The 23838-nt window shown below is 42.8% G+C and overlaps 2 protein-coding genes across 2 annotated transcripts in view; one reads left to right on the top strand and one right to left on the bottom strand.

Annotated features, from left to right (window-relative positions):
* LOC311146309 (uncharacterized protein) overlaps nucleotides 1-10767 on the top strand; it is a gene marked incomplete at its 3' end in the record, with an annotated part of 35442 nt that extends 24675 nt beyond the window's left edge. The window contains exons 2-5 of the mRNA XM_084182799.1: nucleotides 4700-5401; nucleotides 5541-5594; nucleotides 7420-8631; nucleotides 8780-10767. Of these exons, the coding sequence (XP_084038925.1) occupies nucleotides 5065-5401; nucleotides 5541-5594; nucleotides 7420-8631; nucleotides 8780-10767 (3591 nt within the window). The 5' untranslated portion in view covers nucleotides 4700-5064. The remainder of the gene's footprint in view (nucleotides 1-4699; nucleotides 5402-5540; nucleotides 5595-7419; nucleotides 8632-8779) is intronic.
* Nucleotides 10768-14896: 4129 nt separating this feature from the next.
* On the bottom strand, nucleotides 14897-23467 carry LOC311146308 (uncharacterized protein; the record flags this gene model as incomplete). Its single annotated transcript, XM_084182798.1, has 4 exons — nucleotides 14897-16315; nucleotides 16665-16777; nucleotides 18430-18474; nucleotides 23401-23467. 4 exons carry the CDS (start codon nucleotides 23465-23467, stop codon nucleotides 14996-14998), a joined length of 1545 nt encoding a protein of 514 aa, XP_084038924.1. The 3' UTR covers nucleotides 14897-14995.
* Nucleotides 23468-23838: the final 371 nt, after the last annotated feature.

The following is a 23838-nucleotide window of genomic DNA, read 5'->3' as shown; positions in this document are numbered from 1 at the left end:
TAAGAAGCATTTCAAGGTCCTGGAGTGGCCTAGCCAGTCTCCAGATCTCAACCCCATAGAAAATCTTTGGAGGGAGTTGAAAGTCCGTGTTGCCCAGCGACAGCCCCAAAACATCACTTCTCTAGAGGAGATCTGCATGGAGGAATGGGCCAAAATACCAGCAACAGTGTGTGAAAACCTTGTGAAGACTTACAGAAAACGTTTGACCTGTGTCATTGCCAACAAAGGGTATATAACAAAGTATTGAGAAACTTTTGTTATTGACCAAATACTTATTTTCCACCATAATTTGCAAATAAATTCATAAAAAATCCTACAATGTGATTTTCTGGATTGTTTATTCTTATTTTGTCTGTCATAGTTGACGTGTACCTATGATGAAAATTACAGGCCTCTCTCATCTTTTTAAGTGGGAGAACTTGCACAATTGGTGGCTGACTAAATACTTTTTTTCCCCACTGTATGCACGCATGACTGTAAGTCGCTTTGGATAAAAGCGTCTGCTAAATGGCATATTATTATTATTATTATTATTAATTTAAATGGATTTTTATTTGGATTTCATATAATGGACATACACAAAATAGTCCAAATTGGCGAAGTGAAATGAAAAAAAGAACTTGTTTCAAAAGATTCTAACAAATAAATAACGTAAAAGTGGTGCGTGCATATGTATTCACACCCTTTGCTATGAAGCCCCTAAATTTACATTTTAGTCATTTAGCAGACGCTCTTATCCAGAGCGACTTACATACGTGTTCCCAGAGCGTATTTCATACTAAATAAGATCTGGTGCAACCAATTACCTTCAGAAGTCACATAATTAGTTAAATAAAGTCCACCTGTGTGCAATCTAAGTGTCACATGATCTCAGTATATATATACACCTGTTCTGATGAAAGGCCTCAGAGTCTGCAACACCAAGCAAGCGGCACCATGAAGACCAAGGAGCTCTCCAAACAGGTTAGGGACAAAGTTGTGGAGAAGTATAGGTCAGGGTTAGGTTATAAAAAAATATCTGAAACTTTGAACATCCCACGGAGCACCATTAAATCAATTATTAAAAAATGGAAAGAATATGGCACCACAACAAACCTGCCAAGAGAGGGCCGCCCACCAAAACTCACGGACCAGGGCAAGGAGGGCATTAATCAGAGAGGCAACAAAGAGACCAAATATAACCCTGAAGGGGCTGCAAAACTCCACAGCAGAGATTGGAGTATCTGTCCATAAGACCACTTTAAGCCGTACACTCCACAGTGCTGGGCTTTACGGAAGAGTGGCCAGAAAAACCACTGCTTAAAGAAAAAAATAAGCAAACATGTTTGGTGTTCGCCAAAAGGCATGTGGGAGACTCCCCAAACATATGTAAGAAGGTACTCTGGTCAGATGAGATTAAAATTGAGCTTTTTGGCCATCAAGGAAAACGCTATGTCTGGCGCAAACCCAACACCTCTCATCATCCCGAGAACACCATCCCCACAGTGAAGCATGGTGCTGGCAGCATCATACTGTGGGGATGTTTTTCATCGGCAGGAACTGGGAAACTGCTCAGAATTGAAGGAATTATCGATGGCGCTAAATACAGGGAAATTCTTGAGGGAAACCTGTTTCAGTCTTCCAGAGATTTGAGACTAGGACAGAGGTTCACCTTCCAGCAGGACAATGACCCTAAGCATACTGCTAAAGCAACACTCGAGTGGTTAAGGGGAAAAATGTGAATGTCTTGGAATAGCCTAGTCAAAGCCCAGACCTCAATCCAATTGAGAATCTGTGGTATGACTTAAGGATTGCTGTACACCAGCGGAACCCATCCAACTTGAAGGAGCTGGAGCAGTTTTGCCTTGAAGAATGGGCAAAAATCCCAGTGGCTAGATGTGCCCAGCTTATAGAGACATACCCCAAGGGACTTGCAGCTGTAATTGCTGCAAAAGGTGGCTCTACAAAGTATTGAGTTTTCAGTTTTTCTGTCTTATTTCTTGTTTGTTTCACAATAAAAAATATTTTGCATCTTCAAAGTGTTAGGCATGTTGTGTAAATCAAATGATACAAACCAAACATTTTAATTCCAGGTTGTAAGGCAACAAAATAGGAAAAATGCCAAGGGGGGTGAATACTTTCGCAAGCCACTGTATATAGTCATTGGTTTTGAGCTACAGACTTCCTGGATGTGTCAGTTGACTAGTGTATTTGTTCTGGATCTGCCCATAGCAGCTTTTCACCTCTGCGGTAGACGGGAGCTGCGCTACAACAGAGTTTGTGAGACGAGACAACATCCCGAAAACGGTTCTAAAGTCTGAACGGTTTGAGCTACAGACTATTATGACCCCATCATGAAAAGCTTAGACTGTTTTGCTCACAAGCCCCACAGGACTTGTTAGAATGTTAGGGTTTTTCTACATTGGCCAATGCTATTAGGCCACACCCGGCCATGATTACAGACACCTGCGTGTGTCCTTTCACACTATATAAACCAGTGACCCGCAGTATTTGTCATTATACCCTGATGAAGACAGCTTGTCTGTCGAAACTTTGGTTATTAAGATATTAAATTATTGCATCTGAGCTCCTAGAGTGTGCGGCTTTCCTTTACTTTTTGAAAGGTTTTTCTACATATCAGTAGAAGATCGTCAGAAGAATTGCATTGTGATAATTCCTGATGTTTCTTATAGCTGTCAGACAGATGTGGGAATTGTAACGTGGCTCATTTATTGAGGATCGCTAAACTGCCCCCTCCGAACCGGAAGGCATGTCCCTGTGCTTTGAATAGTTAGTCCCCTCACATGTCTGGGCTGTGCATTCCGATGACCTCACGGCTGCCATCCCACTTCTGACACCAATGTAGTGAACAACGGGGAAGGGAAGTGAACCCGGGTCGCTGGAGGGAAAGGCCAACACCCTATGCATTGCACCAATAGGGCTAATCCACTTGGTGGGAATTGTACACTGTAAAAAAGTATTCAGGTGGTTAGTAAATTACACTTATAAATGTTTTGACATAAAAAAAAATGTAGTTGTCATTTTTACTTGAATATAATTAGTACTTTACTTAACTTGTTCAAACAACCGAAAAATAAAAAATGAATTCAACATAAAATAAAAGCATAATCTAAACAACTAATTATGTGTAAAAACAACTACAAGGAAAATTGTGTTTAACTTACTACATTTTCATAATATTTCATTTAAACGTAAGAATTTTAAGTTCTTCCAACAACTTGCCATGTGGTTCTGTTTTCAGAGGTTTGTGTTTTTTCTTTTACTTTACGATACTTTTACACAATGTTGTATGCATGTTTGAAGAACGACAAGCACATTTGTAAATTAGAATCAAACAGTTTGTTATGCTATGAGGTGTAATGGATCATGATGAACGGATATCAAAACGGTCGGGCAAATTGACATTCAATGATGAGACCACCCACTCTCACCATTAGTAAGATCATGTGCACCACTCTTGACAGAGGCAAATAGATCAAGCTATAATGCTTTACCTCCAGTTAATGCTAGTGGAATGAGCACTGTGCTCAACAATTCCTGCTATAGTGGATAAAAATGTAAAGGGATGAAATACTGTATATAAAACCATGTTTAACACTAAAACACTATCAATGAAAGTAACTAACCAGAGAGATTAAGTAGATCTAATGAACAATAACACTTCTAGATTTGACACAATTAAGTTGGATCTTTAAAAATATATATATATGCTGGACTTAATAAATTAGTGTTTGTGAAAACACTAAAAGGTGAGTATATGATACTTAAAAATACATCATGTTGGAAATTCTCAAAAAAGCTAATGCAAATAGTTGCCTCAATGATTTGAAGTGGAACTAGCACAATATTTTTTACAGTGTAATGTGGCTCATATAGCGAGGATCGCTACACTATCTAGCAAGGTAGCATGCTACATAGCTAACTTTAGCATCCACCTCCCTCCTTTTAGAATTTCTCTTCAGAATCATAGTACAAAAGCACTTTTCACCAGGAATGATGTTTTATTGTTGAGCAGCTAAATGTACATAGCTACTCAACAAAACATTATTTCAGGAGAAAATAAGTAGCAGGAGCACTTCAGGTATTCCACAAGAACCACAGCTGCTCTTAGAGGAGAATCAGGGTGTCTGACCTGATGAAGACGATATACATTGGTGTATTTTAATAACGTTTTAGCCCATACATTAAAGGGTTTTTAACTTTCAAAGCCTCAATAGTGCCTGGACTTTGATTTTTTATGCCACTTATCACCTATTTGTGGTTATAATTGTTCCTTTTTGCTTTTCAAAACAAATAATTCAGTTAGTCTTTAAATCCCTCATTTAATACTACACTGAGTTACACAATTCAATTCAAGCAACAATCACTATTAACAGCTTTACAAAATATTGATACTTGTGTTAATTTGATTTGTGTTTTCAGTCTTGAATCCAGGGGCCCAGAGACGCAACAGTGTGGATTTATTGCCCCCTGCGAGTGAGTGATCAATAAAATATCAACCTGATTTTTTTCAACTGATTTTTGATTTATCTGTCTAAATTGAAGAGTTGTGCATTTGTTTTGTTCTGTTGTAATATGGTCCTTAATGTTCATGGTGTAATCCTGAAAGAAAAGCAAACAAAAATGTTAGTGTCAACATTTTCAACAATGTTTTACAGCGAACATTTTAAATAAGATTGTGGTGGTGTTTATTTTACAGTGTCTGAAAGTGCTACAGAGCTAAGGATTGTGCTGCTCGGCAAGAATGGCTCTGAGAAGAGTGCTGTTGGAAAGTTCATCCTGGAAAGAGGGGCATTTGACCCCAACTATGTACAAAACCACTGTGAGAGAGCCAGGGGTCACGTGGAGGGAAGACACATAGCTGTGATCAACACTCCAGACCTGTTAGACCCTCACATCTCACATGACAAACTCTTAGAGGAACTGCGTTGGTGTGTCACTCTGTCTGACCCAGGACCTCATGTGTTCCTGTTGGTCCTGCAGCCTGAGGAGTTCACACAACCAGAGGGAGACAGAATCAGGAAAATTCTACACACCCTCAGTGACCGGTCCTTTAACTACTCAATGGTACTGACAACTCATGAAGACAGGAGGGGACACATGCATGATGATCACCCTCTGAATCAGATGGTCAGAGCCTGTAGAGGGAGGCAGCACTTCAGTGACCGCACTCAACTTATGGCAGATGTTGACAAGATTGTAAAGGAGAATGGAGGAGGCTATCTCACCTGTGATGTATTTGAAGATACTACAAGTGGCATGGTACAAGGGAAAGAGGAAATCCACAGGAGTAAAACTGATTGGAGCCTCAAATCTTCCTCTGAGGAAGAACTTGGAAAGGATTTTTTGAAACATGGTGAATCAGCACAATTTGACAATTGTGAGAAAATTAGAGAAATTGGTAAGTATTCAGACAGCACAAAGCTGATAGTGAGATGAGCATTGAATACCACTGACAATGAACTTTTGTTTCATTATGACTGGTTTAAATGGACTGCAAAGAGGAAGTCACTGAAATTGATAGTGTCAACTTTTTTCAGGATTGGTAGCACTTAAGAAAGAAAGAGGGGAGCCAAGCAGTCAAGAAAAATGTGGTGGGTAAAATTCAGTAGTTATACACCATATTGCAACTATTTTCTATTAAAGAGAGAGAGCTACGGCTCGGTAAGGATTTTTTGTCGTTACGACACATTTTCATTATTGGTGTTTCTGCTTTCAAAATTTCTATCCTGATAGGCAAATATGGTACAAAAGCTGTGTAGGTAGACATGACCAAAAAATATATATATACGTTTTATTATTCACTTAAGTCCATTTCAATATTCTGCCGACCTCCATTCCCAACGTGTTTGTATCTCTGAGGTCATATTGTACTTTAAAGTCTAGTATAATGCTCATGTCATTGTTGTTTTAACACTTTTAACGATTAGAATGTGGTATGAGCTCACAGTTCATAAACCAACAGCATCTATCAATTTGAGGTCATTGCTCCCTCAGGTGGATACAAAGAGAAATGCGGCTCACCATTTAGAGATCATTTTTGAGGTGCTGCATAGTGCAGCGATGTGCCGTATAGCTCCCCACAGTGGAGGTGCCATAATACCCATAACACCTAGCGGTCAAACAGGGAAATGGTTCCAATCGTTTTTCCACCATTCATTTTTCCCATAGGGGATTTTAGAAACACTTAAATTAAGGGCGGTGTTTTGTGTAGGCTTACCCTGGCGTGATGTTTTGATAACCATGTAAATGTCTCTCGGACAAGGTGACTTTTATCAATATATTCGGCTCTATTTACTCTCAGATTCGAAAATGCTAATTAGCATCAAAGTAGACATCATGCAAACTACAAATCCCTGCAAGCTACTGCACGTCATATATTTGTCACGCCCTGGCCTTGAGAGCCCGTGTTTTTTTGGTTGGTTTGGTCAGGGTGTGAATTTCTGTGTACATTCTATGTTATTGTATTTCTATGTTTGGCCGGGTGTGGTTCTCAATCAGAGGCAGCTGTCGATCGTTGTCTCTGATTGGGGCTCATACTTACAGTGGGGTATTTAATTAAAAATCCTACAATGTGATTTTCTGGATTTTTTTTTCTCAATTTGTCTGTCATAGTTGACGTGTACCTATGATGAAAATTACAGGCCTCTCTCATCTTTTTAAGTGGGAGAACTTGCACAATTGGTGGCTGACTAAATACTTTTTTCCCCCACTGTAGGTAGCCTGATTGCCTACCTTAGTTGTGGGATCTTGACTCTGGTTTGGCTTGTTTCTGTTTAGCCTTTGTGAGCATCACGTTACGTTGGATTTGCTAATTTGTCGAGTGTTTATCAGTTCTAATAAACATGTACGCATACCACGCTGCACCTTGGTCTGACCCGTCTCTCAACGATCGTGACAATATTACACCTTTGCTAACAGGTATCTTGTCAATTTAAAACTTGCAAAGTTCACAGAATTGTCCATTTAAAGAAATGTTGGCAATGTATTGATTACTACATTTAGATAACATTAGATAGTTAATCCAGAGATTCTTACCTAAGCCTACACGACACACAGCCCTTATTTTAAGTGTTTCTAAAAAAAACGATTGGAACCATTTCCCTGTTTGACCGCTAGGTTTTATGGGTATTATGACACCTCCACTGTGGGGCTCTATGGTGGCCATTAAATATGGCGCTTTGGCGTACAATGTGAGGGATATCAGGGGAATCACTGCGCAAAATAAAATGCTGGAACTGTACTCACTCAATATTACTGACTACTACTGTCAAGCTTTTTGTTCACAAGCATTGGGAGAAAAACCTTACTAATTCGAAACAGGGACAATACTCCAGTGCAAAAATTTGGTAAACTGGTAAACTACATTTTGTTTAAATGCATATCCTTATATTAATCAATCTTACATGTGTTTTACAGTGTCTTCACTCAGGATTGTGCTTCTGGGGAAGAGTGATGACAAGAAGAATGTAGTGGGTAACATGATCCTACAGAATGAGGCTTTTAAGTCTGCTCGTTTCTCTAAAAAGCAATGTGAGTCAGCCAATGGGAAGGTGGAGGGCAAGTATGTTACTGTTGTAAAAACTCCAGACTTATTTTCTCTGACTGTGGAGTCCCTGATGCAGGAGATGGAGAAATGTAAGTCCCTCTCTGCCCCTGGGCCTCATGGGATCCTGCTGGTGTTGAAGCCTGAGGAGTTCACAGAGGAGAACAGAAACACATTCAAGTTCATCCTGAGCATATTTGGTAAAGAGGCCTTCAAGCACTCAATGGTGATCATTACTCACAAGGAAGTCGCAGGAAATCCTCATCTGAGTCAAATGGTCATAGAATGTGGAGGAAGGCTTCATGAAATTATCAAACAAGGAAGTCACCACAAAGAGTTAACTGAAAAGATAGAAAAGATGGTAGAGGAGAATAAATGGAGATACCTCACCTACAATGAAGAGACGACACGTGATACCATGACACCAAAGGCTCAGAGACTGAACGTGGTGCTGTGTGGCAGAAGAGGAGATGGGAAGACTTCTATAGCCAATGCCTTACTGGGTCAGAGAGAGTCCAGTCCAAAGTCCAGCTCCTCCTCAGTGTGTGTGAAGAGAGGAGGAGAGGTGTGTGGTCGGCCGGTCACCCTCATCGAGCTGCCTGCTCTGTATAGAACACATCTCATTCAGGAGGAAGTGATGCGTGAGACTTACCGCTGTGTCTCTCTCTGTGACTCTGGAGTCCATGCTTTCCTCCTGGTCGTACCTTTGGGTCCACTCACTGATGAAGACAAAGGAGAGTTAGAGACCATCCAGAAGATTCTCAGCTCACGAGTCAATGACTTTGTCATGGTCCTGTTTAGACAGGATTGCATTCCATTTGATAAAACTGCAGTTGACTTTGTGGAACAAAATGCAGACACAAAGCACCTGATCAAGATATGCGGAGGGCGGTATAAAATCTTTGATGCTTTGAAGATTGAGAACGCCAAGCAGACGCTTGTAGCAGAAATAGTCAAAATGATGGATCAAAACAAGACATGCTACACTCTGTACATGTCTATGGAGGCTAAGCATCAATCAGAACTGGACGAAAAGAACAGAATAATCAAGGATTTAGAACAGAAAATCAGCAACATGTCAAAAGGTGAGTTTGTTGAACACAGGGATGAACAAATATTGGGCAGTGATTGGGAAAGCAAACATTTCACAGTGTGAATCTTCTATGTTGATTTCAATATCAGTTCATGCAGTAATTAACATTAATTTATGATCATTTATTGTTTAATTTGTAGGTGCTGAAATGGAGTGCTCCAGCCCAGAGTGCGTGAGGGTGGTGCTGATTGGGAAAACTGGAAATGGGAAGAGCGCCTCCGCAAACACTATCCTGGGTAGAGATGCATTTGAGTCTGAATCCAGCACTGACTCTGTGACAACAGTTTGCAAGAAGGCAGTCGGTAAAGTTGATGGAAGAACAGTTGCTGTGGTGGACACCCCTGGCCTTTTTGACACAACATTGTCTAATAAAGATGTTCAGCAAGAGATAGTGAAATGTGTTTCCCTGTCAGCTCCTGGACCCCATGTGTTTATCATAGTATTGAGTATCGGGAGAATCACGAAAGAGGAACTGGACACTTTGGACATCATAGAGACAACCTTTGGTCCACGGGCAGGAATGTTCTGCTTAGTTCTGTTTACTAGAGGAGATGACTTGGGAAAGCAATCAATTCAAGATTACATTGGGAAAAGCAAGAATGCCAAAGTGAAAAAACTGATCAGAGATTGTGGAGGCAGATTCCATGTCTTCAACAACAGAGTTGATGACCGCACACAGGTCACTGAGCTTCTTAAGAAGATTAATGAAATGGTGTCCACGAACAAGGGCAGTTTCTACACCAATGAGATGTTCCAGGAGGCAGAGGCAGCCATTAAACAGAAACAGGAAGCAATACTGAAGGAGAGAGAGATGGAGATTAAGGCTGACATGGAGAAACTGAAGGTCAGCCATGAAACAGACATGGAAAAGATGAAGTCAAAGTTGGAAGAGGAGAGATTGAAAGTTCAGGAGGAAAGACAGCTGAGAGAAAACATGTTGAGAGAGAGAGAGGAAGCTATTAGAAAAGAGCATGAAGAAAAGGAGAAAGCAGAGAAGGAAGAAAGAAAGTTGAAGGACAAGAAAAAGAAAGAAGATGAAAAGTTGAAAAAAGAAACATGGGCCACAGAAAAAGAGAAGATGGAAAAAGAGATACAATCTCAGAAACAAGAGTTGGAAAAACAACAAAGAGAAAATGAGAAAGAATATAAAATGAGAATGGAACAACAGAGAAAGGAAGAGGAAGACAGAGAAGAATTGGTTAAAAATCAAGAAAGGCAGTTTGCAGAACTGAAAAGGAAACAGGATGAAGAAATTGAAAAGAGAGAGAAAGAAGAGGATGAGAGGAGGAAACATGAAGAGAAAGAAAGACAAGAGTGGCAAAGCAAAATAGAGGAAGCAGAGAAAGGTCAAACAGAACTCCAAGAGGTCATGCGTAGAAAAAAAGAGGAATGGGAGGAACAGTTGAAGAAAGAAAGAGACAGACAACAGGAAGAAGAAAGGCTGAGGAGACAGAAGGAGGTAGAAACTCTTGGAGAACAAGAGAAAAAACAGAGGAGATTGAGAGAGGAGTTTGAAAGAGAGAGGGAACAAGAGAAAATAAAGATGAAGGAATCAGAAGAGAAGAGGAGAGAAATAGAGTGGAAAGAAAGAGACCGAATAGAAAAAGACTTTGAAGAAAAGAGGAGAGAGTTGACAGACAAAATGAAAATGCAGCAAGATCAGTGGGAGAAAGAACGTAGTGAGGAACAGGAAAGAAGATTTAAAGAGGAGGTAAATCGAGGAGTGGAGGAGAGACTAAGACTAAGAAAACTGGAGGAAAAATTTCAAGAAGAACGTGAAGAAGAGAACATGAGGAAAGAGAAGGAAGAAAAAGTCAGGAAAGAAAAAGAAGAGAAGAAAATGAAGGAAATGGAGGAAGAGCATGAAAGGAAAACAAAAGAAATGATGGATAAATATGAACAAGAGGCCAGAAAACATGCAGAGGAAAATAACTTTAAAGAGAAATTATTGGTTCAACATGAAGAAGAGAAGGAGAAACTAATACAAAAGCACAAAGAGGAGTATGATCTTTTAAATGCTCAATACGGTCATGATAAAACAACACTGACTGATAAAATCAAGGAATTGGAAAAGAAGCATGAGGAAGAGAAAAAGAAAAAGCACACGTACCTATGTGTTGTACAGTGAGAATTTGAGCCCTATTTGAATGGGACTGGTATAATTAGGCAATAAGGCCCGAGCGGGTGTGGTATATGGTCAATATACCACGGCTAAGGGCTGTTCTTATGCACGATGCAATGCAGAGTGTCTGGATACAGCCATTAGCCGTGGTATATTGGCCATATACCACAAACCCCCGAGGTGTCTTATTGCTATTATAAACTGGTTACCAACGTAATTAGAGCAGTAAAAACATTTTTTTTGTCATACCCGTGGTACACCACGGCTTCCAGCCAATCAGCATTCAGGGCTTAAACCACCCAGTTTCTTATAACTAATGATCATTGTAACTTAATACCTGAAATGTAAATATATGTTTAAACTGCAGCGATATGAGCAGCAGTTTGAACCAAAGATATTGCGGAGTAAGCGTGATGCAAGAGGCTAGACTACCACACAGAGCATCTGCGGCTGCGTGCTTGTCCATGATGCTTCACTTCACTCTCCTGTGATGTGATAGCTGCCTGATCTATAGAACTTCAGATACTATTTTGAATAGATGTTCTCTGTCCAAGAACTACATGTACATCAGTACATAAAGGGGAATTGTCCAAAACTCCATTTATGGTTTCTGAACCTATTTGTTGGAACTGTTTATTACCCTTGTTCAAAGCCCTTTCCTTTCCTTGGACAGATAAGACTGGACATGACTCATGAAAGTAAAGATGTTGCTGGATTGTTGATGTCATTTTTTATCGACGTGCCAGGGTGTCATTTTCCAAAAGTCTGAAATTAGTTAACAGTCTCCATTCAAAATCACTGTCAATTACACTAAATACTAATACCCACAATATACACGTGATAAAGAAGCAGTCCGGGACAGAAAAGTGCTTCATTTTTTAATTACAAAATGATAGACCAGCACATCTACAGAAAACAATGTCATCTTTACATGAAGCATTAGCAAAGTATATTGAAGGCCTACTAAAGTTTAAAAAAAATAATGGTGTGCAGTACATGACTGTGGTGATACAAATACACCATTTATAAAATACACCACTTGTCATTGAATCATGGCCAAGAGGAGACATGGAAATTAATAACAAAACATAACTAATAGAAATGAATATGCATATTTTCCTTAAAATAGGGTTTGTACATCAAACTTGAATACAAACTGGATAATGATGAGGAAGAGGAGGAGTATGATGGTGGTGTAAAAGCCGAGATAATGATCAGTTTTGTTGAGTTCATATGTTTCATGTTTCTAGTACGTATGATCCTAGTATGTATGATCCTAGATCCTAGTATGTATGATCCTAGTATGTATGATCCTAGTATGTATGATCCTAGTATGTATGATCCTAGATCCTAGTATGTATGATCCTAGTATGTATGAGCCTAGTATATATGATCCTAGTATGTATGATCCTAGTATGTATGATCCTAATACGTTTATATTTGTTGTTTACTGCATTTCTTTTTTACTTAACAGTACGTTCTAAATAGTATTTAGTATGATGACAGATTTCGTACACACCCATTGCCTTCCAGACCTGTACTGGCAGCCACTGCCTTGCTTTTATTTGTTGATTTCATATGTTTAACTTTTATATCTGTGACTGTGCTTTATATGCTTCTGATGCTATTTCTGTCTTTGTGTTGTTCAAACCAGAGAATAAAAGACAAATCAACAAATGGGTTTTATCTTTATTTCTTCCTTTCACTTCATAGCTGTTCCCATAACCTTGTTTAAAACACAGCTGAGTTCTTTTGAACTTGGAGGAGGTCCCCAATAGAGATTCTCCATTGAAAATGTATTGTAGTCCAGGACTAGGGTTAGTGAATGTGTGGGAACACGGCCCTACATGTGAAAACTAAGATAAAACTGCAGAGCTGTTTTACCCAAAGCTGTTTTAAAACCTTTTTGAGAAAATTGATTTCAGTGAGCAGTAAATCTAAAGTAGCCTCGGTAGTCCATTCCCTAGCCGAGTGGGTCTTAACTCTCTTCAACCAGCAGAAACACCAGAAACCAAATATTTACAAGACGACATCTGCAATTCAGGGCATATTTCCACAGGTTTCCAGAAGCACACTTTGGCCTCAAGGTGTAGCCAACTGCTGCTGACAGTTTTAAAAGCAGGTAGCAAGCAGGGGAGAATGTAATGACTACCTGAACCCAGTGTGTGTGCTCCGTCTGGTGACAGTTGAAAAACAAGAGGGCCCCATCACCAACGGCGGCAGCTAAAGCAAACTGATACCTGTGAAACTCATTCAGTTGTTGTATTTTCCTTCTATGCTTCTCAGTCAGAAGGTTTGTAATATACTGAACTGTACGTTCATTTTGTTTCAGCACTTTAATGAGGGCTGGATGGAGCTCTGGCAATTCAATGTCCAGTCCAAGACACAGTGCCTTTCGTAATTAATGGGACATTGCCCCTCCTGTTGCTCAGTTGGTAGAGCATGGCGCTTGCAACGCAAGGGTTGTGGGTTCGTTTCCCACGGGGGGCCAGTATGAAAAATGTATGCACTCACTAACTGTAAGTTGCTCTGGATAAGAGTGTCTGCTAAATTACTAAAAATTTCAATTGGATCACAAAAAAAATGAAGCATTTTGTTATTATTTTGGCTATGAGGTTAAAGTGCAGACTGTCAGCTTTAATTTGAGGGTATTTTCATCCATATCAGGTGAACCGTTAAGAAATGACAGCAGTTGTTGTACATAGTCCCCCCATTTTAGGAGACCAAAAGTATTGGGACAAATTTGAGTGAGAAAGTTAGACGCACAGACAAGACATTGGGGGGTGACTCGACATTATTTACCATTCATTTGTATTGGGCACAAAATAATCAAACCAAAACAAACAGCAAATGCATCCAACACATTTGTAGAGTCACAAGCTTGATGTTGACATTGAGTGGTATAAGCATGGGACCAAATACTTTTTACTACTTTAATACACATATAAGTGAATTTGTCCCAATACTTTTGGTACCCTGAAATGGAGAAACTATGTTCAAAAAGTGCTGTAATTTCTAAACTGTCAACCTCTAATGGATGAAAATACCCTCAAATTAAAGCTGGCAGTCGGCATTTTAACACATAGCCATTTCTTTATTTCAAATCCAAACTTTTGGAGTATGGAGAGAACATTTTTTAAATGCTTCACTGTCCCAATAATTACGGAGGGCACTGTACAAGAAAACCATGAAATATGTGTAAATAATATGAGTCCATGGCTGAGTGGAAAATCGTGTTATGTCTTCTACATCTGAGTCTATATAATGTTTCAGTCAGCTTTCAGTCGTAAGAAAAGCCATGTCGTGATATTGATACTTCTTCTGACTTCCTGGATACGCCTACAATGGACTTCCTACACCGCTGGATCCCACTGCTGACACCACTGGTGAATTCAGGGGATGACCAGCGCTGAATATTATTATCTCTAAAATGCTGAACGTTTGCTAATATGACATACATTTCAGACAGCAATGGCTTTTTACTGTGTTTTCATGTTTTTTATCAGAGAAACTGTGATATATCGGTTACGTCATTGTGTACTGTGGGTATTAATGCATGTTTCCATAAAAAAAATAGCAGCTTGTTTCAAAACGTTTTATTTGGAACTTTAAAAAAGAACTAACCAGGGGAAGGGTTTGAGGTTGACAGGTTTTAGAAAAGCTATGAAAACAACATTAAATACACTCAAGAGAGACTATGTTCACAAAACACTGGAAATTGACAATGTACAACCACAGAAAACATACCAACATATTGACAGTCTTCAAGTATGCTAGCTACCCCTATTCTACAAACACATTACAGAGGATTTCTTCTACAGATAAACATCGTTTTTAATGCGCACCTTTCACACAGACTTCTATGGGACCATAAAACCTAGAGGGACTCATGTTGGGTTCCGCACAGACAGTATATCACAGCCAGTATATCACAGCCAGTATATCACAGCCAGTATATCCCAGCCAGTATATCATTGACAGTAAAATGATACACCTTCAGGCACTGTAACTGAGCAAATCTGATTCACTATTGCAGGCCTGGATCTTCCTGTTGATAAGACACTAGTCGTCCTGCTTCAGCAGTAATGGACCATGGGAGATATGTTAGCAACTTAGGAGGACTGTGAGTGTGTGTGTGTGTGTGTGTGTAACATATTAACTTGTCTCATTTTCTTCCTAGTGATCTAGATCTAGCGTCTAGTTGACATTTGTGTGACGTTGTGTGTTTTTTAATTTACTTCTTCCTGTACTGACCCATGGCCATGTAGCTCCTGAGGAAGTCTTCGAACTGTGGGACGGCGTACTCGGGCACGGCCTTCTGCTGCACCGGCTCCTCCTTGGGCTCCTTGGCCGCCGGTTCCGTCGCAGCGGGGGAGTCCTCTGCACGACGAAGGCGGCAGTTGTAGTCGTATTCGGGGTCGCAGTCGGGATCGGGCAGGATCACGCCGCTCTTGGGCGTGTCGGCCTCTGCGGTGAGCGGAGTGGGGGCGGACATGCCGTTACAGGTGAAGTCGTAGGGATGGCACAGGGGTTCGTCGGGGGCCTTGGGTTCGTCGTTAGCCTCCACAGGAGTGCAGTCCTTGTCGTAGTGCACGTAGCAGTTATGGCCCTCCTTGGTCTTCCCGAGGACGCCCAGGCGGGAGCGGATCTGGAACTGTGGCAGCGCTGGGGGGGCCTTACGGAGGGCGGCGGCGGCACCGAGCAGGCAGTATGGATCGTAGCGCGGGTCACACGCCAGAGGGGCGGGGGCCAGCGCTGGTACGTTTTTGGGCGTGTACTCCATGACGGGCTTGGTGAGGCCCGCCAGCTTGGTGGCGGTGAGGGGATTGCAGCCCTTGTCGAAGAGGGGGTTGCAGTGCTGCTCCTTGGGGGTCTCCAGGGGGGCAGGAGGAGGGGCTGCTACGCTAGCCATGCACAGGGGGTCGGTGGCCGGGTCGCAGGTGGGGTACAGGTGGAAGAGGCCGGAGGGGGCCTTCTTCACCAGCTGGGGCCGGCAGTAGGGGTCCTTGGTGAGATCGCAGCCCAGGGCGGCATAGGACGGGGCGGGTCCAAGAGCGGGCCTGTAGCCGTAGGCGGCGCGCAGGTGGTACTGCAGACACTCGGTGTCGTCGGGGTTGCAGATACGCAGCAGCTCTGTCTTCTGCTCAGCGGTGAGGAAGGGCTCCAGGACTGGGGCGTAGTAGAACCCTGTGGGGGTCTTCAGAGGGTACAGCAGGAAGGGGGTCAGGACAGGCACTGGGGCGGCTTTGACCGGAGCTGGGGCTGGAGTCAGAGGAGGATTTGGGGCAGCTATCTTAGGGATCATGGGGAAGAGGCAGTACGGGTCGATATATGGGTTGCACATTCCGACTGTGGCGGTCTTGATGGGCGCGGGCATCACCACCTTGGCCTTGGGCTTGCTGGTGGACTCAGCGATGCATTCTGGGTTGTCGGAGTCGGCGCAGGTCTTGTAGATAGCACTGAGGTGGGTGAGGTAGTGGTTGAAGGTGGGACCCTCCTCGGAGCGGTGCTTGTTCTGCAGGTAGGTCATGTACATCTTGTCCAGATGCTCTATCTATAAGAGAGGGAAGAGACAGACTCCCATCAGGTCCAGACCTCAGTTCAAATGGAATGTTTTCTTTCAAATACTTTGTGCGTTTGATTGAGCCTGCCTGAAAAGCCAGATCGCTTTTTTGACTATTCCATTGGTTCCATTGTGCCAGGCTCAATCTAGACTGTCAAGGGCTAATGGGGGGGTGGGGGGGTGGGGGGGGGGGTGGGGGTGGAGAGGCAGGCGCAGTACAAAGTACCAGTTATCTACACGTCAATAAACTGAAGTATATGTTTTAAGATAAACTGGTAGGTATCAAACCAAAAGTACATTCACTCCAAACAAAAATGTCTGTGGATTGTTAGCTACTCACTCCTTCCTGGTTACCAGTATCCATGAAGAATCTGTACCATCCCCAGAAGTCAGGGAGACGCTGGAGGACAGGAAGACTCCTCTTGCTGCGGACATCCCTGGATACTGCAGATGCTGGAACAATAGAGAGAAGTACAGCATATATTAAGAAGAGAATGTGGACTCAAAAAGTGCCATATTAGATTAAATAAAGACATCAACACCAGTACATAAGTATGTTTGAGTACACCACTACATGGACATTTGTGTATGTACTGTAAGGATGTGTGTACTGTAAGGGTGTGTGTACTTGTATATAATGGTATCACAGTAAGTGAGTTAGCTGTTTATGTCTGAAAATCTTTTGGTATGACATACGGTCCAGTACACATTACCAGTCAAAAGTTTGAACACACCTACTCATTCAAGGGTCTTTCTTTATTTTTACTATTTTCTACATTGTAGAATAATCAAAACTATGAAATAACACATATCATGTAGTAACCAAAAATATATTTTAGATTCCTCAAAGTAGCCACCCTTTGCCTTGATGACAGCTTTGCACACTCTTGGCGTTCTCTCAACCAGCTTCATGAGGAATGCTTTTCCAACAGTCTTGAAGGAGTTCCCACATATGCTGAGCACTTGTTGGCTGCTTTTCATTCACTCCACAGTCCAACTCATCCCAAACCATCTCAGTTGGGTTGAGGTCGGGTGATTGTGGAGGCCAGGTCATCTGATGCAGTACCCCCACACCTTCACACCTCCTCCTCCATGCTTCACGGTGGGAACAATGCATGCGGAGATCATCCGTTCACCTACTCTGCGTCTCACAAAGACACTGTGGTTGGAACCAAAAATCTCAAATTTGGACTCATCAGACCAAAGGACAGATTTCCACCGGTCTAATGTCCATTGCTCGTGTTTCTTGGCGCAAGCAAGTCTCTTCTTCTTACTGCTGTGCTTTGGTAGTGGTTTCTTTGCAGCAATTCGACCATGAAGGCCTGATTCACACAGTCTCCTCTGAATAGTTGATGTTGAGATGTGTCTGTTACTTGAACTCTGAAGCATTTATTTGGGCTGCAATCTGAGGAGCAGTTAACTCTAATGAACTTATCCTCTGCAGCAGAGGTAACTCTGGGTCTTCCACTCCTGTGGCGGTCCTCATGAGAGCCAGTTTCATCATAGCGCTTGATGGTTTTTGCGACTGCACTTCAAGAAACTTTCAAAGTTCTTGAAACGTTACGGATTGACTGACCTTCATGTCTTAAAGTAATGATGGACTGTCATTTCTCTTTGCTTATTTGAGCTGTTCTTGCCATAATATGGACTTGGTCTTTTACCAAATAAGGCTATCTTCTGTATACCACACCTACCTTGTCACAACACAACTGATTGGCTAAAATGCATTAAGAAGGAAAGAAATTCCACAAATTAACTTTTAACAAGGAACACCTGTTAATTGAAATGCATTCCAGGTGACTACCTCATGAAGCTGGTTGAGAGAATGCCAAGAGTGTGCAAAGCTGTCATCAAAGCAAAGGGTGGCTACTTTGAAGAATCTAAAATATATTTGGATTTGTTTAACACTTTTTTGGTTACTACATGATTCCATATGTGTTATTTCATAGTTTTGATGTATTCACTATTATTCTACAACGTGAAAATAGTAAAAATAAAGAAAAACCCTTGAATGAGTAGGTGTGTCCAAACTTTTGACTGGGATGGAACATGCTAATATCCATGTTCCCTTTGTTGTCTCATTCAAACCAGTCCCCCTCACTCACCCTCCTCCTCCACATTCTGCCTCACCGGGCTGGCTCCTAGAAACTCTGTAAAACAACAGTAGGGACATGAGTCGAAACCAGAACCAGAACCAGATGTTGTGTTCCCTAAACGAGGGAAAATGCTGGCCCTGCTAATAGGTCTCTGGGAGCACACGGCAGGAGCCGGCGCTTAGAGGAACAGCTCAGGCAGCATCCTGGCGATTAACACACACACACACACACACAAACACACACACACACACACATGCAGGCACACATACACACACACAAATGCATGCATGCGCACAGACACAGACACATCCCAACATACACACCTGCATGTATTCACACACACACACCCCTAAACACATCCTTCAATGTGGGGGGGGGGCCTGGGTTTGTTTACTACTGCATGGGGCCGAACTGGAAGTCAGTGGAAACCGTAAAACTACAAAGAGAGCCCAAAAAGGCACTCCACCCAATTAAACCCCCACTATACAGTAAGATGTTTCGGGGAGGGGGGATTCTGATGTTCTGTACATTGAGTCTCTGTACGTTAAAAAGCACCAGGGGTTCCCTTCAGAGGTTTATGGCTGAAGGGAAAACGCCTCGTCAGCTGGTTCTGTTATGGTGAGACGTCTGCGGTGCCTCACCTTGACTAATGAGACTAGAGTTCAGCTCCGAGGCATCAGAGATTCAGCTCCGAGGCATCAGAGATTCAGCTCCGAGGCATCAGAGATTCAGCTCCGAGGCATCAGAGATTCAGCTCCGAGGCATCGGAGATTCAGCTCCGAGGCATCAGAGATTCAGCTCCGAGGTATCAGAGATTCAACTCTAAGGCATCAGAGATTAATGTATTTGTATATGGTGGTGTCGTGAAAGAGTTATGCTACACTTGAATGTGTTTCCCTATGTCTGACAAGTGATCATCTACCGTACATGCACTGGTTTGATGTGGAGCGTAGGAAGTAACAGCCCATCATTTTAGTGACATTGTAGATATGTCACGATCGTCGTATAGAGATGAGGACCAAGGCGCAGCGTTGCAGGCAAACATACTCTTTATTAGAGACACGATCAAAAACAACAAAACGATAACGTGACAGTTCACGGTCTAACACAACAGACTAGAAACAAGATCCCACAAACACAAAAGGGAAAACAGACAGTTTAAATATGGCTCCCAATCAGAGACAACCAACGACAGCTGACACTCGTTGCCTCTGATTGGGAGCCACTCAGGCCAACATAGAAATACACAAACCAGAACTCCCAACATAGAAATACACCACATAGAATGACCATACCCTGGCTCAACATATAGAGTCCCAGAGCCCGGGTGTGACAGTACCCCCCCCTAAAGGCGCGGACTGCGACCGCGCCTCAACTTGAACAAAACAGGGGAGGGCTGGGTGGGCATTCCTCCTCGGCGGCGGTTCTGGCTCCGGGCTTGCCCACCACCCTCCAATAATCCCCCCATAGCGCCCCTGGTCCGGTCTGGCCCCGCTGGCCGGAGCTGGACTGCACACTGGTGGAGCGGATTGCTCTAGCTCCGGCGTGAAGCATCTGACCGGTGCCGGACCAGCCACCGGTGGAACAGGCACGGGCCGTGCCGGACTGACGACGCACACCACTGGCTTGGTGCGGGGAGCAGGAACGGGCCGAGCCGGGCTGACGAAGCGCACCACTGACTTGGTGCGGGGAGCAGGAACGGGCCGAGCCGGGCTGACGAAGCGCACCACTGACTTGGTGCGGGGAGCAGGAACGGGCCGGACAGGGCTGATGAAACGCACCACTGACTTGGTGCGGGGAGCAGGAATGGGCCGGACCGGGCTGACGACGCGCACCACTGACTTGGTGCGGGGAGCAGGAATGGGCCGGACTGGGCTGGCGACGCGCACCACAGGCTTGGTGCGGGGAGCAGGAACAGGCCGGGCCGAGCTGGCGACGCGCACCGTAGACTTGGTGCGAGTGGCAGGAACAGGCCGGACCGTACTGGGAACACACACCACTGGCCCTACGTGGGGATCAGGAACAGGCCAGACCGGACTGGCAACACACCCCAGTACCTCTCGCCGTGCCTCTACATCCTCCTTCCCCCTGGTGACCAGTGACTCCCGTAACCTGGCGGCCTCCTGCTGCCCCGTCGTCCACGGCGTTAGCCCCCCCCTAAAAAATGTATGGGCTTCACTCCTACCCGTGGACCAGGTCTCCATGCTTCTCGCCAGCCTTTCGCCCTTCTGCTTCCACGTCAAGCCCCTCTCTTCCTCACCCGGCTAGACCCAGTCGAGGAGGCGCTGGATATCCGCTAGGGATTTCCCTGGCGATGGCTCCTCGACCCGCTGCTTGGTCCAGTTCTGGTGGGATCTTCTGTCACGATCGTCGTATAGAGATGAGGACCAAGGCGCAGCGTTGCAGGCAAACATACTCTTTATTAGAGACACGATCAAAAACAACAAAACGATAACGTGACAGTTCACGGTCTAACACAACAGACTAGAAACAAGATCCCACAAACACAAAAGGGAAAACAGACAGTTTAAATATGGCTCCCAATCAGAGACAACCAACGACAGCTGACACTCGTTGCCTCTGATTGGGAGCCACTCAGGCCAACATAGAAATACACAAACCAGAACTCCCAACATAGAAATACACCACATAGAATGACCACACCCTGGCTCAACATATAGAGTCCCAGAGCCCGGGTGTGACAAGATATCAATTATCGTGTACTAACATCCATTAGTGGTATGAATGATGCTTTATGTAGACTGATTATATCGGGATCTACTGATCTACAGTAAAGTGACTGATTATATAGGGATCTACTGGTCTACAGTAAAGTGACTGATTATATAGGGATCTACTGGTCTACAGTAAAGTGACTGATTATATAGGGATCTACTGGTCTACAGTAAAGTGACTGATTATATAGGGATCTACTGGTCTACAGTAAAGTGACTGATTATATAGGGATCTACTGGTCTACAGTAAAGTGACTGATTATACAGGGATCTACTGGTCTACAGTAAAGTGACTGATTATACAGGGATCTACTGATCTACAGTAAAGTGACTGATTATATAGGGATCTACTGGGCTACAGTAAAGTGACTGATTATATAGGGATCTACTGGTCTACAGTAGTGCTTAATTTGAGCCAGATCCTGTCACCACTACGTTTTTGACTTTTTCTTTCCAGAATCTATTTGGCCGGATCCGGTACCTCTATTGGCATGAAAAATAACTTGCAGTTTTTGCAATGTAAAAATTATAAGAAAAGCCATCAAAGTTAATTCGAGTTGCCTTTTTGTTAATTCTCCTGCCGCCCCCTCCCCTGTATCTCTCACAGAACTAGAATGAGATTCACTTTCTATGATCTCTCTCCCTCTATGCTCTGATAGACATGAGTCTGCAACTCATCTCTCCAGCATTGCACTTCATAATGTAAAACCTTTTATAAACTGGGTGGTACGAGCCCTGAATGCTGATTGGCTGACAGCAGTGGTATAGCAGACCGTATACCATGGGTATGACAAAACATGTATTTGTACTGCTCTAATTACGTTGGTAACCAGTTTCTAATAGCAATAAAGCACCTCGGATGTTCGTAGTATATGGCCAATATACCACGGCTAAGGGCTGTATCCAGGCACACAGTAAGAACATCCGTTAGCCGTGGTATATTGGCTATATACCACACCCCCTCATGCCTTATTGCTTAAATAGAGCCGTGTTAAGGGTTCTGGGGGAGCTTCAGCAAGCCTGATAAATTGAAATAAAATGTGCCAAAGTTATAGAGTTACTGCTGTCTGTTCAGAAAGAAATGAAATCATTCAGAATAGCCGACTACACCATGAGAAAGCCTAAAATGTAGCCACAGAGGATCAATACCTTATTAAAAATAGCCTAGCTGTGGAGTGTAACCCAATAACAAGGCCTAGCATGCAGTCGGGAACGCGCTGTAAATCTGTGAACTAACAGCACGTAGACAAAACTGGCCTTTCACAATACTTCTACAATTGCGGGAAAACACAGGTTGGAAAGCAAATGGCTCCTGCTGAAAAGTGAAGGCTAATCTGTCAGCTGTAGGCTACAAAAATATTTGATCAACTTTACAAAGTAAAACAAGAGAGAGAGAGAGGCTTTTGGCACGAGTGCATTATGCCAAAACCAGCGAGTGAGCTGCACATCATTGGGTGAGTCAGTGAAACTGGAAAGCATTTTAAGGACTGTAATTCCCTCCTCATATTGTAGCATATAATATGTCTCCACACTCCTAGGCCTAGGCTATTGATGGATTCAAGACAAGGTCGTTTTCATTCAAATCAGAATCTCAGTGTCAAAGTAGCCTGTCATTTCGATCGATCGTTTGTGTGGTATTATGGTGCTTTCAAGACAACTGGGAACTCGGAAAAAATGTGGTCGAATCATGACATCAGTGATCTAGGTCGGAAAGTCTGAGTGATAGAAAGAGGCCAGAGTTCCCCACTTGGAATTCAGAGTTCGATGACTGTTCAAAACTAATTTTCCCAGTCTGAGCTCGTTTTTTCCTGAATTCCCAGTTGTCTTGAACGTACTGAAGTCGGAAGTCGGAGATATCCCAGCTCAGAGTTCCCAGTTAGCTCAGAGTCTTCAGTTATGTAAAATGTAATGCGTTTATAAAAGTCAAAAAACTTCCCAGACCCTAGACCACAAAAAATGTTTCCCATGTGTGCAACTTCTGCAAGTGCCTCTACACTACTGCTCTATGCCACTAAGCAAGTATGATGATATGCATTCAATGCTTTATTATAAAGGTTTTTTTATGCTTCCGGTACATCAGAGCTCCCCAGGTCCACCCCCTCTAGCGCTCACTTTTTCTACCGGCACATCCCGATTGACAAAATAAGCACTGGGCTACAGTAAAGCGACTGATATAGAGTGATCTATTTTAGCTTGTAGTCAGTCAATCAGTCAGAAAGTGCTGAAACACGGCAGTCTCACTCACCTGGTGATAACACTAGGAGGATTCCAGTGTAGATCAGGGAAAACGTTAGTCTTCCTGCCCGTGCCATTTTCAGCTTTGTCTGTCTCCTGACGGCGAAGTTGGGAATATTGAGTATTTTTTAGGAACAGGTGAGAGAGGGTGAGATTTATTCCTGAACATGCTAAAATGGGTGAGACTTTATACAAATGTTAATGTATTAAATAACTATGAATAAGTAGTTCTCATACCAATAATAAATGAATATTTCCTAATTTGTAAACTATAAACATTTCTAAGTAATACAATTCATAAACATTTATAACATAACATGACATGTTTATGAAACATTTATATAAAGGTTTCTAAGCATTTATAATGGCTTACTCATAAAACGTATTATGAAGTGTAATGATATTTTTAACCCATCTAATGGCGCTCTCCTTTTAGCACCTGTACCAT

Source organism: Coregonus lavaretus (assembly GCF_964263955.1).
Source record: "Coregonus lavaretus genome assembly, chromosome: 19".
Taxonomy (NCBI): Eukaryota; Metazoa; Chordata; class Actinopteri; order Salmoniformes; family Salmonidae; genus Coregonus; species Coregonus lavaretus.
This window is presented reverse-complemented; position numbering and strand designations above follow the sequence as displayed.